The sequence below is a fragment of the Cheilinus undulatus genome, linkage group 2, assembly GCF_018320785.1.
Source record: "Cheilinus undulatus linkage group 2, ASM1832078v1, whole genome shotgun sequence".
Lineage (NCBI taxonomy): Eukaryota > Metazoa > Chordata > Actinopteri > Labriformes > Labridae > Cheilinus > Cheilinus undulatus.
Genome location: NC_054866.1, coordinates 32,116,607 through 32,133,336, shown reverse-complemented (window position 1 = coordinate 32,133,336; position 16,730 = coordinate 32,116,607). Strand labels below are relative to the sequence as shown.

The following is a 16,730-nucleotide window of genomic DNA, read 5'->3' as shown; positions in this document are numbered from 1 at the left end:
ACGTATTTACCCCCTTTCTGATTCCTAATTTTTTTTTGCATATTTATCACACTTAAATGTTTCAAATCATCAAACTAATTTTAATATGTCACAAAGACAACCCAAGTAAATACAAAATGCAGTTTCTGAATGATTATTTAATTTTTTTAAGGGGGCGGGGTCCAAACCTATCTTGCCCAGCGTGAAAAAGTAATTGCCCACTGCACCTAATAACTGGTTATGCCACCCTTGGCATCAATAACTGAAATCAAGCATTTGTGATAACTGGTGATGAGTCTTTCTCATCGTTGTGGAGGAATTTTGGCCCACTCTTCTTCACAGAATTGTTTTACCTCAGCCATATTGGAGGGTTTTCCAGCATGAACTGCCCATTTAAGATCACACCACAGCATCTCAATTGGATGTTCACCTTCAGGATTTTCTGGTAAACAGCAGAATTCATTGTTCCATCAATCACAGCAAGTGGTCCAGGCCCTGAAGCAGCAAAGCAGCTGCAGACCATCACACTGCCACCACCATGTTTGACTGTTGGCATGATGTTCTTTTTATCATATTGCGTGTTATTTTTTTACGCCAGATGTAACGGCTACCGTTCCAAAAAGTTCAACTTTTGTTTCGTCAGTCCACAGAATATTTCTGCAAAAGTCTTGGGGATCATCAAGATGATAATGATGATGATAATACAATATCGTGCATTACGAGACATTTGATTTTACTTTAGCCTATAAAATTATTCAGTGGGCTTTTTTGTGCTTTTATAGACCAAATAAAGGGAATAATGTAGAGACATTTGTGGGGACAGAGAGTAACAACTAAAGTAATATGTTACTTCAGGCCTTTGTTTGGCGAAACTTAGTAACAACAACCTCTTCTTCCTTTTATGGACCAATACCTATAAAACTGAGGTGTCTGTTGCTACTTAGCCAACATTAGCACGCTAATACCTGAAACATACACGAAAGTTTTACATCGCTAAACGTTTTAGCATGTTAACATGGTGTTGTGGACTGTCTTGCTGTTTTTAAATTAAAGATAAACTTAGATGAACTGAACTGAAAACCAAGGACAGAATAGATGTTTAAGCTATTAGCTCAAAGCTAAGGTCAGCTTCACAGAGCAGCCAGCATGGCGTGTAGCTTTATTATTGTTTAAGAATGAAGCCTTTATTTAGAGCACCAGCAGTGCAGCTGTTTAGTTTTAATCCAGATCTCTGTTACATCATGTACACAATATTTGCTCCTCAGTTGTTTAAATCTTCAGGCTGTTTATCCCACAATTAGCTGACAACTGGGCAAAGATGTTTTCACTCTCAGTCATGTAAACCGATGAGCAAATCTTTATGAAAATATCCAAAATTTCACAATCGGGACTTTTTAGAGTTGAACAGTGAGACGCTGAAACCCCCTCTGGCTCAGAGGCCAGCGTTGGTGAAGGAGAGGGGGTCTGTTATATTCAGCTCAGGCCTTATCAGATGGCCATCGCCTGTGAAATGCCACAGTGCATCAATAGTCAGAATAAGCCTCACATAGACAAGCAGGGTCCACACAGTCAACACACAACCTTATCACAGCTTAGTGTGGGGAGCCCCCTCCTCCCCCTTTGTCTTCTCTGAGCTGTAGAGGGAGGGCGAGCAGCCGGGGGGGTTCAGGAATGGCTGCACCTCACGAGAAGCAGTTTACACTAGGAGAGAGGCCAAACAAAAGAAGATGCATGACTTCCTATGATTCAGAGATTACATCTCGTCATATATACAGATAGTCAAATGTATCCATCTTTTACTCTATGTGCCGACAGAATCTATAATCTGCACTAAGCAAAGCTAAAAGCAAGCTTATGAGATGAAAATTTTTTTTGTAGTAGAAGGATCAGGCTGTAATTCGCCCATAACAACTTTGTCCTCTGACAGTTAATATCTGTACGTATTAAGTGGTCATTGTTTTGTGATTTGCAGAGTAATAAAGGGAGGAAGTGGTCTGCCTGCAAAGAAATACCACGCTGCAACTCATCTGTCCCATCTGTTAGCAGTTTTGTCTGCAAAGCAGAGTTCACAAGCCTTCATCTTGGCATACTTATCCCTTTTTAGGTAGCAACGCAGCCAGCAAGAGAACTGATTGTGTGGTTTGATCCATTTAGCAAGAATAGCTGCTGGATTTTCTGATAACGGAGAGAGACACAGCAAAGAGGCCTGAGCATTACCCAGGGCAGGAAATCCAGCCAGTCACTTTATCTTTGACTTTGTTTGGACAAAACTCACATTGGCACATGAATCAGTAACTGTATTCACATCAGAGGCCCTGCCTTTATGAGAGGTCCTTCTCTTTGTTGCACTGCCCCCCTCTGGTGATTTTCTGGTACTTCTACATTTTTCACCTAATCTTTCCCATATGAAACTGATCTGTAATCTTCCAGAATCTCCCTCTGAGCCAAAAAAATCAACCAGGGGTAGCTCAGGTCACGCTGTCTTAAGTGCAGGAGAAAGTCTCAAATGATGGTGGCATTGCACAACTAATCCGTGAACTCTGGCCTCAACAAGGATAACACATGAAATCCTTTTGGCTTATTGAAGAAATAAGTAGAGTAATGTGTCTCTGTTTTACTAGGAATAAGAAATTCCAGACTGTAACTAAAGCTGAATTAGGAAGTGTTGTGATTTCTTATTCAGCCTAAATAATTAATGGCTCTCTCACGCTTGTTTGAAAGCTGCTGCCTGCCTGCCTGCCTGTGATTCATGTCTGCTACCTGCAGCTACAGGGGTTGTAATCCTGACTTGTTAAAGGTTGAAAGGTGCCATCGCGCCTCAGGCAGAAACGTGGGTGAGGCCCTTTCAAAATAAAGCGAAAAAATCAAACTGGTATTCCCAGTAACAATCTTAGAAACATATTTTTACACTTCTTTCTTTCTCCTATGCTCTTCAAACGCTCTGTGATAAGACTTGAATCTGATGCAAGTAAGCTTTTTAGAAAGCAAAGATGCTGTTGGACCCCCACCTGGTTCTTCTCTCTCTCTGTGCACACAGCAGGATGCGTGACTAAGCAGCAGCTCTGTGGTCTCTCTGGGCAGGGTGCCTGCAGGAAGACAGGAGACAGTTTCATATTCTCTTTCAAGAAGTGTGCATTAATAAAGATTGTGCCAGGCGCTTCTGAATTTTACGGGGTTATCTTAATGTAACACAGTTGAAGTAATAGATTCTGTCCTACTTTTCCTCACTTAAAGGAAGTTGGAGCTGATGAGGAGTGCAGAAAAGCATAATGAAGAGAGCTTTCTTTCCTGGATGTCTCCAGTCTTTGACTTGCACGTCAGTTGTAGTGATATAAAATTCAAGTGTGGACTGAAGATGAGATGAGGGATAGTTAATGCGAGAACCAAAAGAGCATTTTTGAAATTCTCATCTTCAGTTTATTTGCAGGAATATTTAGTGACACTGCTGAAATCCAAGAGTTTGCGAATCCTGTAGATAAAGATTTGCATCAGTGGTTTCAAGCATTAATAGGAGCTTTGTATATCAAAGCATAATGACTTTATTATTGACATAAGTGTCTTTGAAATGAGTCTTGTCCAAGAAAACACAGTAGATTTCTACATTTTGAGAAAATGTTCTTCTTCCTGTGAGGTGTCATTCTCTAATCCTTTTTAAGTTCAGCCTGAGTGCAGTTTTCCTGGAAAAAATTAAGAAGAATTTTTTTTGTGATATGGATGGAAGTAAGTGCATTTGGAAAGTTACGGGAAGAACAACAGTGCAACCATGACGCCACCACTTAAAGTGCATTGCACAACAGTGGCAGCCAACATATCAATCTGTTATTTACATTTTCTCAAAATGTATAAACTGTGTGTTTCCTTCAAAGATCAGTTCAAAGATTATGCACTACATCTTTCCCTCCAGGGAATCCTTATATCTGGATAATTTAAAGACCTGTTAATGTGAATTGTTTTCCAGCAAGACCTGATAACCTGAAGAATAGCATAGTAGTGAAAGCTACACAGAAATGGTTTAAAGACAACAAGGTGAATGTTCTGGTGTGGCAGAGTCAAAGCTCAGACCTCAATCCAACAAAGAATTTGTAGTTGGAATTAAAAAGGGCTGTTCCCACCTGATCTCCGTGCAGCGGACAGATCTTGAGCAGTTCTGCAAAGAAGAATGAAGTAAATGTAGTGTCCAGATGTGCAAGCCTGATTGAGACCTATCCACACAGACTCAGTGCTGTGATTGCAGCCAAAGGAGCATCTACTGAACACTAACATGAAGGGGGTGAATATTTGTGCAGTCACTTATTTTTCACTTCACAGGGTTTTTTGGTCAAAAATGCAAACGATATTGACCATGATTGATTCATAAAAGAAAGCTTTTTATAGGAACTATACAGGACAGGATCAGCAGAAAAAAAATGTCCACAGGGGACACCAAAGTCAACTCAGCTTTAAATATTAACAGTATAAATAATGTATATGAAAAGCATACCTTTGTACCAGTTTTAAAGCAGATTTTTTTGAGTGTCGGAAGATTTAAAATTTGAAAAATTTGAAGTAAATACATATTTATTAGGACTATACCATTAAATGTACCACCAGTGTATAAATATGCACCAATGTAACATACTGTATCATCCCACTAATAGCTGTATTTTTTCTCAGGACGACATGAGTGACTCCCTGCGAGATTACACAAACCTCCCAGAAGCAGCCCCCCTGCTCACCATCCTGGACATGTCAGCCCGGGCAAAGTATGTCCGTGATGTGGAGGAGATCACGCCAGCTGTAGTGGAACAATTTGTCAGCGACTTCCTGGCTGAAAAGCTCAAACCAGAGCCCATCTAAAGAGGAAGTCTGACCCTAAATCGGACTAAAGTATACGGGACTTACTCAGTCATCAAACCCCTGACCTGTTCCTCTCCCTAAATCCTGACTGTTAGAGAGATGTCCCACTTTTTACTGACATTTTAACATTTTTTTAGACATGTCCCTCTTTTCATGGAGTCCTCTTTCTCCTGTGGTGCCTTGCATTGATGATAGTCCCTACAGTAATATATACGGAGATTCTGTTGGTTCTTTTTTGGCCTCGAGAAAAGTGTTTTTTGTTTTTCACTGAATAGCTTTTCTGAACTCTAGAGAAAACCAGAGAACAACCCAGTGGACCTACTTATTCAGCTGATTCTTCGCTTTCTGTCTTGTCTGCAAGATCCTTGTTACTTTCTGAATGATGTTGGGAAAGAGTAAAGTGCGTTTTTGGATGTAGTCGTATGTAGCTGTAAGCCTTTATGGCCCTATTTAAAGAAAATAGAACCCAACAGGTGCACATACAGTAAAGATCACATTATACCTGCTTGTATCAGACCAGTGAGTGGTGTTTTAAACCCCTGTGTCTCGTTGTGTGTTAATGATGTGAGTGAAAGTCATCTCTTGCCAGTCATTAGTGGTGGTTTCTCATCTCAAAGTCATTCTGAGGATTTTCTATGAAGGTCCCTTAATGAGAAGGTCGAGTTCTTTCCGAAAGGCACAAAAACTGGCGTTTGAAAAGTGTTGAATGTATAAATCCCTGTATTCTGTTACTCCAGTCATGACTTCACACCCATTAAATATTCACTGGCAGAGCACAATTTTTGTTGCTTTTCAAGCTCTATCAATAAAGTTAGCTCTTGGATATGTAAAAATATAACGGCGACGGCTCAACAGTTCCTTGTTTTAGAAGTATTCAAATCAGTCACATGGGCTCAATGCAAATGTTGGCTCTATTCTGGGGGAAGTTTTTGAGTTAATATGCAAAGTGAAGGTGAGTATAATGCAGCTCAATGGGGCTGCAGATATAAAGACATGACACTGTCACAGGGAGGGTTGTCCTTTTGGAAATAAATTGCCTCGAGTGCATGAATTTATTCATGGCTCTTGAATTAACATTAATAGGAAGGAAGAAGGGACATTGTTTTTTAATGTCACTGAGAGAGAAAAAAAAGGACATACACATACTGTGGCCATGAATGTAAAGAGTATTTTAGCATCCCTAGTGATATTTATACAAAAATGCATGCAGAAAAAGTAGCTACAACCAGCACAGGCATGTATACATGCTGTATGTACAGTATGTTTTTGTTTGTTCTTATTAACTCTGGTCTTGTGACATAATCCTGCTAAGAAGATGTTAGCCTTTTTGTTAATGTCCCAACTGCATATTACACCAACAATAAGTCAGGGGGACATCCAACTTCAGTGGAACTAACCCTTACATTTATAAACTCAAATGTTCAGGCATTGAACCGCCTGTTATGTTGTATTATGCAAACACCAACCCAATGCTGGGTTTTAGATGTCACTGCAATCTGGGCAAATGCCTTTAAACAACAGCCACAGAGATAGGAAACCATTGACTGAATAAAACGAAGATGTCTCAGTGAGCGTTGGTTATTTAGGGCAATTTGAAACCCAACAATAGCAGTCACCATAATGATGGCCTGAGCACATCAGCGCTAGATGCTTGGTCTTACCAATGATACCCAATAATGCACCAAAGAGAAGTCGTCACAAAGGAGTCTATCAGCTCTTCTGGCCATCAGTCATGGATTTGGGCCTCTAATAATCACTAAAATATATTGTATTTTAAGCTTCCAAATTGCCAAGGATCCAGATATTCGCCATTCATTTTGGTATGTTTTCCAGAATGGTCAGGGCCAGCATCGCTTAGGCAACGAATCTGGAAGGATCTATTAAAGGGGACCTATTTTATCTTTTTAAACAAGATTATATTGTTCTCAGAGGTCCCCAAAACATGCCTATGAAATTTGTTGCTGAAAAACACTCCAGTATTAGATGTTTGCACATCTAAAAAAACCCCTCAGCCCTGCTCAGAACAAGCCATTTGTGTCTTTAAATGTTAATGAACTGTCCAACTCCGCCTCTGACCACACCCCTCTCAGGAAATGGATGTGGCACTCCTAACATTACATACACTTTTATCCAAAGTTAAGGAACTGACTGGGATTTGAACCATCAATCTTCAAGTCCTAAGCCAGCAGGATAACCCACTAAGCTATCCAGCATCTCAGCTGATAGCTGAGAGGAAGATCAGGAGAGAAGGCTGGAACTTTCTTCCAAGCGGGGACGGCAAACCAAACCTGGGGGCAGGTGCGTACTCCCCACATGAGGTCATGAGGTCTGCTACTTGAGGGGATTGTGGACAGGCCAGGGGCACGTTTTTGTTAGAAAAGCCTGAAAAAGGGATTTTTGCATAATATGTCCCCTTTAACATTTTTCTACAACTAACTTTAAGACAACCTAGGTACAATTAAAGAGGTGGATCTGCGAGTCTTAAGAGTCCAGCTACAATAGACTCACTTGCAGCCATGTCCCTAATTATGAATAACCAGTATAATTTATCTAAAATAGGCTAGTTACCAAAGGAAAATAATTGACCCAAAGTATGTGTGCAAGTAAATTTATTAACTTTTAGGAAAAACAAAAAGACTTTTATGAACCAGGCTGTTGACACATGTATTCCTTCTGTAGAAATGGACATTTTTATCACTGCACTTTGAGCTAGCCTCAAACGGACAGTAAAGGGACTGCATTTTTTTGCATATTGGCTTCATTTCCAACACCAGAGGTTGCCACAGTCTACTCATCGTTAAACCACAAAAATAAAGGGAAACTTGGTTTGCATATTCAAGAGTCAAACGAGTCCAGCTGTTCTTTCTCATCACATCAACTTTTACACAAAATCTTCAGCGAATTTGTGAATCAATTTGATAACTTGACATCTTTTTAGAGTACCTTACTTCTACAATCCTCTTTAAGAAAACTGGCTTGAACTAAACATACCCCCTTAACGAATGTGGCCTCTGCCAAATTTCAGCTTCTTATCGCAAAAACATCAAAAACCGTGGCAGACTAAAAGTGGATAAAATCCTTGTGGAATTAATGACCGTGAGCTACAGAGCTGCTGGTCATAGCTTAAAGCAGATTAACACAAATACTAGCGGGTGATGCATGAGAATGATTCTTTAACTATGGACACCAAGTATTCCTTGTTTTAAAGATTTTTTCTAAATCAACACAGGAAGACAGGAAATTATATGCCACAAAAATGCCTCGATCAAACTCAGACTGCTTTGGTGAGGAGTCTCCTGAAGTTAGCTAAGTGAGATCCCGTTTTTCTATTATTATTGGCTAAAGAGTAGCAGGAATCCACTGATATATAAAATGCTGAGAAAGTCATAATCAGATGTCTTTATTTCAACAAAAAAATAAGAAACCCATGAAAAGGCTCATAAGAAATTAATGAATTTGACAAAAATATCCCAAATTCAGTGATTTATTAATGGCAGAACAAGGTATGGGATAGAAGTTTACATAAAAAAAAACTTTACAGTCTCTAGAGACGAGGACAAACAAACATATCATGATATCTGGACTTAACTTCAAGTTATCTGCTGCTTAGCTTTAGATATGAACTTCCTTCCTGCTGTCTGCATTATCTTTAAAAGCTGCTTCCTTCCCTCAAACAGAAGTATACTCGCTGCCATGGCTGAATTCAAGCTGTCCACATCAGGAACAACGGGAATAAAGAGCCTGTTACCGGCAGTTTTTTCAGCCAACCCCACAGCTTCAACACTCAAACCGTGCGTTTCTCCTCCAATCACCAGAGCCAGAGGTTTCTGTGCCCAGCTCTCATGGTACAGTTTGGTTTCCACATTGGGAAGTGAGAATCCCTCATATTCACCGTCTGAATCCGAATCAGAGTCGTATTCCTCACGGTGTCTTGTCTTTTTACTGGCCTTTGCGCTAACGCATCCGTAATCTTCTGCTTTAGAGGGTTTCAGCGATGTATTCACTTCTGATTCCTCTGTTTCTTTACTTTTGTCAGCGCCACAGCTGCTGTCAGCCACGTGAACTGTCACAGAGTTAGGAAGGTGATTTTCAACATCAGGCCAGCTTAAGTTGGGGTAAATGGGTAGGCGGAAATGGGCACCCATTGCTGCACGGAGAACTTTAGGCTCCCAAGCATCAGCACAACCTGTGGTTGGAAAAATTAAACAGATTTAAGAAAAGTAATTTTCTGTATTGGAGCCAAAAAACATTTTATTAGCTGATAACATAACCATACCTTTAGTGAGGAGGACATTATGGCAGCCGGCAGCAGCAGCACACCGCAGCATAGTCCCAAGGTTGCCTGGGTCTCGGATATTGTCACATATAAGAGACAATGGCACGGAATCTCCTTTATTTGCAAAGTTTAACCGTGATGGGTCTGGGCGAGAAAATATGGCTGCAGAGGAAGGGATCTAAGTCAGGATCAATTAACAGTACTGGTGCTTCACAATGAACGAAAACATAAAAATGTGACCCTCACCTATCACGCCTTGGGGGGCAACAAGGTCAGACCAGATCTTGATGTCCTCAAACTTGACTTTGACCAGTGTGGCTCTTTTCAGCTTGTCTACAGGAAGCTCTTGAATTCGTTCCACTGTACTGAAAAAGATCATCTGTGGGTTTGCACCAGCATTCAGAGCGTCACAGATCAAACGCCGCCCCTCCAGGAGGATTTTACCCTGGTGCTCCCGAAACGTCCTGGAACGAGCAACACTCACTACTTTCCTGCAGGACAGAAGGAGGAGGACAGACGGTGATTGCAAACAGTGTTAAAACATAAATCCCTCATGAAGGCATGAACTTATAAACATTGTATTGCTATCTAAAAATTAATCTGATCTTTGGGTGCAAGATGCAGTTATTCTGTCACCAATTAAAAATACTTCTTTCCTCCTATGAGGAAGATTTACATACAGTACTGTGCAGAACTTTTAGGCATGTTTGGGCCAAAAATTGAGACTGAAGTAAGGTGTGTTATGGTAAGTAAGCCCACCCAAAGGCACCAACGGGTGGGAAGGAGACAACCCAGGTTGTGCTCTGGATGTCCTTGCATATTACCAGGGGCATGAAAAAATAAACTGTATAAAAATAAAGTCCACACTTTTAAGGGTGGAGCAAGGGGTGGATGTGGGGAGTAGCCATGGCCTGGGGTACTGTCAGGCTGGGTAGTAGGGTTGCCATGAGCCCCTGGTCATGCTATGAATGTTCCAAGGGCTCAAAAACTGCAGGTGGTTGTTGGGTATATCATTTGGGTTGAAAAGGCCCAGACAAGAGAGATGCCACCAAGCGTGACCTTGACGTGTGTGCCTATATGTCCAGCTGGACTGTGGTCGTACCCCACCTCCAGCCCCAGGTTCAGGCACATCAGCCATGAAGAATCCTTAGTGTCCTACATGCTTAAAATGCATGCACGTGACTGTTCACAAGGCCATCCATATGAAGGGATAAAGGGGAGAGCTTTCTGGGGCCAAATAAATGGAGGGCTCATAGAGGTCAGGAAAAGCATGGTCGATTGTAAAGTTAATCTGTAACAACTAAGCCATGCGAAGAATAATGAAAGGATTGCAAAAGACAAAAAAAAAAGCTCAAATTGGAAAAAATGGGTTAAAAGTGGTGAAAAAAGGCAGAGAAAATATGTAGAAAGTGGCTACACAGAGGCAAAAATGGATCTAAAGTGTCAAAAAATGGGTTAGAAGTGGCAAAAATAAGAGCAGCGAAATGGAATAAGACTGCCAAAATGGCATTAAATGGTGAAAAGTCGTTAAAAACTGGCAAAATGGGTTAAAAAGTGGCAAAATTGGCTGACAAACAGTGGCACAAAGTGGTTACAGATAGGAAAAATTTTGTAAAAATGAGTTAAAAAAGGCAAAAATAGGATAAAAGATGCAGAAAAGGTGGTAAAAGTGGTATGAATAAGTAATGTGAACATCAGAACCCAATAATATTTCCACACTTTTCAGCTCCAAAATGAAGTAACTGTTAAACAGGACGCTAACACCAATGCTCCTGATCTAACACACATGCTTGACATAAATATGTCACAATTGGGAAGGGCCAGTTCATTGTTTTTTCAGGGGCCCAGATAATTCTGGGAGCAGGCCTGCTGTACGTTTTCAATAACTCTTTTTTTCCCCATTGAAAACATCACACACTTCTCCTGTTAAATGTTGTCTCTAAATGAGTAACCTTACATACAACTTTCTGTTTTCTTAAACTCGTCTTGAACTGATTAAGGGCATCTCTACAAACACATGTGGGACTGTGTAGGTCCCTATATGGATTTGATACAAGTCTGGCAGAATAGTCCCTCTTTGTTAATTTGATATTCGTAGATTATTGTCATTGATAAAGTTGCTTTTTATCATCTTTCCAGTCTGACCTTGAGGCTAATATGGTGAATATGGTGAATTCTCCGTTTCCCCGTTGAATGACTATTGTGAGCAGTTTCTAAGCATCGTCATTGGCTCTTTGACACTTACGCCAATCTCTTATCTCCAGGAAAAGCCCTCTCGAAGCGCAGGCCACCAAACGGATCATCTATAACATTATCGGGTGCATGTCTTATATTTGGCTTTACATTATTCCTCGTCTGGTCAAAGTCGCCTTGTTCGGTATGTTTTGGTCTAGCCGTGACTTTTGCTTCCTTCTCCCTCCTCACGTTTTTCTCTGCTGGTTGAGACTTTATCGGCTTCACATCTTTATCCGCCACGTCGTCAGGAAAAATCACTTGGACAGGTTTCCTCCTCAGTCCGCGAACATATCTTTTTGATTCTGAGATAATGCCGTTTCCTCTTCTAAGAAAAGCATTTCGCTCTATCAAAATAGGAAACATCACGCTGCGTATGTAAGCTGCCATTTTTCTACGGTCTTCTTCTTCCTTTGTTTTTATCAGAGTTGCGCACCAGCCACTGTGTGTGCTTAGTGCCTCTACTGGTCGTACAGAAAACACCATATTTACGCTTCTGATGTTATTCTAGATTACTGGGTGACTTTTAACTTTTTGATAATTGTATGTGTATTTCATCTAGAATCAACCGCTGTATGTAACCACAGGCCTATTCAGTTTTCTTGTTATTTTAAAGCAGAAATGCTACACACATGTGACGTCGTCATGGAGACTTTCGACAATACCATTTGCCTGTATCCCAGGGGTGGGGAATTTATATTCCACTTCTCATTCTACAAGAGTCGCTGAGTTTTTCAAAGTAAAGTAATACTAATTTTGATGATAAATTCAATCTGTGAATTTATTCGAAAGACTAATCGCCTTACTCTGTTATTTTGTGTTTGACTTTGCAAATAAATTTCTAACAATCGACGACAGAAAAATCGATCATACAGGACGCTTAATCGTTCCCTACTCACTCTTCATCGTACAGATATAACAAACCCATTAGAAATATGGCTTTGAGACGAGCATTGCATTTTGTTTTTAAAGTTGGTGACAGAGCCAAAACAGCCACGTTTTATCGGGATGTTCTTGGCATGAAGGTACTTTGTCTCACGCTTTATTTTTCTTCCAGATGTGACTGAAGCCATTGAGAAACTTTTCCTGATAATCGGCTAATCTCAGGCGGTGTTGCACAATTGTTACGCAGTTAGCCATTGCCTTTTTTTTCATAATGGTGCTATTATGTTTATGCTTCAGTATGCATGTTTATTTGTCCTTTATTCTAATTCATTTGTAGATTTTACGCCACGAAGAGTTTGAGGAAGGCTGCAAAGCAACTTGTAATGGGTAGGTGTGATGCAGCCTTAACCAAATGGTCTAACGAGAGTTGTTAATATCCTCATACTAACTGCTGCAAGTATTCTGCGTCCATCCAGGCCCTACGACGGGAAATGGAGCAAGACAATGGTTGGCTTTGGTCCAGAGGATGACCATTTTGTTGCTGAACTAACATATAATTATGGGGTGGGGGAGTATCACCTTGGCAATGATTTCTTGGTGGGTAAGAGTTCATTTAGAGATTTTACAGAGAACATGTGTTATATAAATCAGCCAAGTGGAAGTGCTATGTACTTGTTTTTTTTTCTCTAAAGGGGCTTACTCTGCAGTCAAGCCAAGCTGTGAGCAATGCTAAACGTCTTGGATGGCCTCTTACTGAGGTAGGAGAGGCTCTGTATCTGATCCAGGCTCCAGGAGGATATCCTTTTTACATTGTGGACAAAGAGCAGCCTCCAACTGGTGGGTGTCAATGCTGCATAAAAATATTCTCATTGTCATGTGTCCACTACTCAAAATAGAGACAGAGGGACATTTATTAAGTATAAAACCACTAATGCAAATAGATGCATGGTTTCATTGCATTATAAATTAATTCAGAGGTATTTAAATAAAGTAATTCAATTTTATTTGCATTTCATTGGTCGAACCATTCACAGCTTAATGAAAAACTAACATTCTTAAACAAAATGTGACCTGCCCACAGAATTGGATGGGCCCCTGAAAGACCCAGAGAATGGGCCCTCCCCAGTTGTGATTTATTGATAGCATGAATACATGTGTGTTGGATCAGTAGCATTAATGCTAGCATCCTGGCTAATAGTTCTCTTATTTTGGAGTTGAAAAGTGTGTCAAGCTATGATTGGGTTCTGATCTTCCACTTTTTAACCGTCTTTCATCACTGTTTCCTTTCATTTTGCCCATTTTTGCTACTTTAAGCCTTTTTTTTTGGTCCAAACAATTTTCGCTACATAAACCACTCATTTTTGAAACTTTAAACCTAATTTTGCCATTATTAATTGCTTTTCACCATTTTTACTGTATATTTTTGCAACCTTTTGCTCCTTTTAACCCATTTTGCCACTCTTTAACTGTTTTTCCACAACTGCAACTTTACTTTTTGCCTTTATTCTCCAATCTTCTAAATTTCCCTTTTAGAAATTATAGTTCCTTCTACTTTATTCTCTGGTGTTTTGATGTTTTTGCACATCATTGCTTAGCTATGAAGTCTTGCATTACTTACCAAATGGGTAAGTTAAATTAGCCTATCCATATTGTTAACATTACCAGAAAAGTAATTCTGTTAAAGGAAATGGGTTTACATTTTGAAAATGCTATATTGTATTACAACGTATATAAGTGAAATTTATTTTATGCAGCTTTGATAGGAGTGGTTGTTATTCAGGACCATGATTTTGCTGATCTCTATGGGCCCCAATTTGGCTGGGCCCCAGAAAGCTTTCCCCTTTTTCCCCTCTCATGGACAGATTTGTATGTGTTTACTGAATATAAAGGGGACAGAGTGGTATTTAGTTTCTTGCAGAAAGGTTAACTAATAGCATTTCCCACATTATAATACCTAAACACCAGTGGTAAAACTGTGTGATACAAGAAAGCAATCTGCAAAAGCTGTTTTTATTCTTCTCACAAGTGTCTATGCCTAGTCTATACATTTCTTATTGATTACCTGTGAGTAACGGTAAGCATCCCTGCCAGATCCCGTGCACAAGGTATGTCTCGGAGTATCAGACCTACAGATATCAACCCACTACTGGACCAATCTTTTGGGAATGAAAGTGATGGAAAAGAATGAGGAAAAGAAAACAGTGCTGATGGGATTTGCAGACTCTCAAGTGGGTCTCTTTGTTAATTCAAGTATCAATAAAACATATATGCCTTATATTTTGTTATTTGTTAATTAACCATAATGTATGTTTTAAATTCAGTGTAAGCTGGAGCTTCAGGATATCTCAGGAAATGTTGATCATGGAACAGCATTTGGGAGGATAGCATTTTCATGTCCACGCGAGCAAGTAAGATATACCATCTATTTTTGAGTTTATAAAAATTTGGAAAAATCTGTATTGTCATTACTGATGCGAAGCAGTGTATATAATAGATGGGTGTGTACATTGTTATGCGTTCCACAGCTGCCTGACCTTGAAGCCTTGATGAAAAAAGAAAATCAGAAAATACTCACTCCATTAGTCAGCCTGGACACTCCTGGAAAAGCCACAGTGGAAGTGGTTATTTTGGCTGATCCAGTAAGTGCACTGAAAATATACAATGTTGAACTCAAATGAAATCTTCCTCAGTTAAAATAATAACAACTTGATAATGTTTCTTATAGGATGGACATGAAATTTGTTTTGTGGGAGATGAGGCTTTCAGGCAGCTGTCAATGGTCGACCCAAAAGGAAATGAACTGCTTGATAAGGTCAGTTTGTCTCCAGTATTTTCCCTCTGTACACACTAAATTATGCAACGCGTTTTTAATATTTACCATACTTGTGCTTTTTTGATTTCAGGCCATGGCAGAAGACAAAAGTGATGAGTGGTTTGCCAAACACAACAGACAGAAGGCTACTGCATGAGATGAAGGGGCTTGTCTGAAAAACTGTCAAACCTCTTTTTCTGTTTTGTCACCCGATTATATGAAAACTTCTGTGCAAGGATCCTGAAATCTTTAGTCCTCTTCTGCTGATGATACAATGGTCCAAAATGAGTTTTAATGCCAGGAATCTTGGCATTAGGCAGACCTATAAAAACTACTTTTTGAGTGTGTAATAGTTAGCTTAGTAGCATTTAGCAGAAAAAATTTAGTAAAAATGAAACATTAATCAGTTGGCCTATCTAAACTAGTGTTTAATCACCTGAATAAATAATTTGAAGTATAATTTTTGGAAAATGTTACTGGGATAAATATTACACACTCCACATTTAAACTTGATTTTTTTTTGGTCAAAAATAATAAGAAAGAGATGTAAGAACAAAGAACATATATTCTTCATAAAAATAAAAATGAGTCCAATACTTGGTGGTTGGTGCTCTACTGTTTACTTTTCTTGCTTTGTGTATGCCCCAATTTGTGCTCTTAAAGTCCCTGCAAAGTGATTAAAAAAGTCTTTATTTTAGGTTTGTTGTATGACAGGCCATTGTGTTATGAACCATCAGGCTAAATTTCAATCACAAAAAACATCTCTAAGTGTAAAGACTTAAGCTTCAAAATCATGGAAAATTAGGCACTAAAATCTGCTCTAGGGTGGTGTAGGCGTGTCAACAGAATGAGTTAAAGCCACACCCACTCATGAGAAATGTGATCCTCTCAGATTAGAAAAAAAAAAAAAGGCCTCTGATCAGAGGGCAGCTGTCTGGCTCTGTGTCGCAGCATAGACAGAAGTTAAGGATTAAATTTACTGTTTTCTTGTACAAATCTTTCGGTTATGATGCTTCTAATGACCCATAGGCCACTGTGGCTGATAGATTCAGGAAATGCACCTCACAATGAACAAAAGCATGTAGCTGACTGTTAACTTTGAATGAAGGCAGTGACATCAGCTAACAACAGGCTGAACTTAGGTGAACCACTTAGTGATTTTATATTATTACAGCAATAGGAGGGTGGGGTAATTACCCATCAAGACTGGTGGTGTCATGGGCTCATATTTGCCTAATAAAACCAAGACAGGAGAGGGGTCAGGTTTCTAACGGTCTAAATCCAAAATTTAGTTACACATAGATCTCATTGTTTTCAGTTGTTTACAGCAACCTAATTCCAACATATCTAGTGTTTTTAGAGATGAACTTTGGATTTCATTTTACAGGGGTTTAATTTCTGCAGTAATATTACAGGGCAACATCAGTATCATTTTTTAGGTTGTTTTTGGTTATTTTAGTAATGTCAAAATATGCACTGTACCAACAAATTACATTACTGATGATTATACTAAAGTTTGCTGTATAGTTTGGTGTAGGTCTCCTGTAGTGAAAATTCCAAAAAATGCATCCAATCGCATGTCCAAAATCCATTAAAATATAGTGTGTCTGCAATATGTTTCCATGTGGAGCTTTTAGGGTTTTTTGGCCCTAGAGCAATTATTTGGAAGTGCAGTGTTAAGTACTGACTTTTAAATTATACAGCTGATGA

The 16,730-nt window shown here is 39.5% G+C and overlaps 3 protein-coding genes across 4 annotated transcripts in view; 2 read left to right on the top strand and 1 right to left on the bottom strand.

Annotated features, from left to right (window-relative positions):
- nxn (nucleoredoxin) overlaps positions 1–5,640 on the top strand; it is a 91,393-nt gene extending 85,753 nt beyond the window's left edge. Inside the window, exon 8 of the mRNA XM_041812723.1 lies at positions 4,633–5,640. Coding sequence (XP_041668657.1) covers positions 4,633–4,815 — 183 coding nt within the window. The 3' untranslated portion in view covers positions 4,816–5,640. The remainder of the gene's footprint in view (positions 1–4,632) is intronic.
- A 2,559-nt stretch (positions 5,641–8,199) lies between these two features.
- Positions 8,200–11,722, bottom strand: mrm3a (mitochondrial rRNA methyltransferase 3a). 2 transcript variants are annotated; one of them, XM_041800083.1, is made up of 4 exons: positions 11,337–11,722; positions 9,338–9,582; positions 9,092–9,253; positions 8,200–9,001 (listed from the first exon to the last, which is right to left on the bottom strand). In XM_041800083.1, exons 1-4 carry the CDS (start codon positions 11,711–11,713, stop codon positions 8,406–8,408), a joined length of 1,380 nt encoding a protein of 459 aa, XP_041656017.1. In that variant the 5' UTR covers positions 11,714–11,722; the 3' UTR covers positions 8,200–8,405. The 2 variants fall into 2 exon arrangements, with proteins under 2 accessions (XP_041656017.1, XP_041656025.1); XM_041800091.1 differs by lacking the exon at positions 11,337–11,722 and adding an exon at positions 11,237–11,288.
- Positions 11,723–12,212: 490 nt separating this feature from the next.
- On the top strand, positions 12,213–15,632 carry glod4 (glyoxalase domain containing 4). The gene is made up of 9 exons (XM_041806220.1): positions 12,213–12,348; positions 12,546–12,595; positions 12,685–12,805; positions 12,901–13,045; positions 14,300–14,436; positions 14,530–14,616; positions 14,734–14,847; positions 14,934–15,020; positions 15,112–15,632. Exons 1-9 carry the CDS (start codon positions 12,259–12,261, stop codon positions 15,175–15,177), a joined length of 897 nt encoding a protein of 298 aa, XP_041662154.1. The 5' UTR covers positions 12,213–12,258; the 3' UTR covers positions 15,178–15,632.
- The last annotated feature ends 1,098 nt before the right edge of the window (positions 15,633–16,730 follow it).

What these genes read in the sequence shown, in the direction of transcription:
- mrm3a (XM_041800083.1), bottom strand. Translation starts at nt 11,713, where the DNA reads ATGGCAGCTTACATACGCAGCGTGATGTTTCCTATTTTGATAGAGCGA. An exon ending in CCTGGAGATAAGAGATTGGC is followed by an intron (nt 9,583 to 11,336) that starts GTAAGTGTCAAA and finishes TCTGTCCTGCAG; the next exon opens with GAAAGTAGTGAGTGTTGCTC. An exon ending in TGCCCCCCAAGGCGTGATAG is followed by an intron (nt 9,254 to 9,337) that starts GTGAGGGTCACA and finishes CTTCCTCTGCAG; the next exon opens with CCATATTTTCTCGCCCAGAC.
- glod4 (XM_041806220.1), top strand. Translation starts at nt 12,259, where the DNA reads ATGGCTTTGAGACGAGCATTGCATTTTGTTTTTAAAGTTGGTGACAGA. An exon ending in GGGATGTTCTTGGCATGAAG is followed by an intron (nt 12,349 to 12,545) that starts GTACTTTGTCTC and finishes ATTCATTTGTAG; the next exon opens with ATTTTACGCCACGAAGAGTT. An exon ending in ACCTTGGCAATGATTTCTTG is followed by an intron (nt 12,806 to 12,900) that starts GTGGGTAAGAGT and finishes TTTTCTCTAAAG; the next exon opens with GGGCTTACTCTGCAGTCAAG.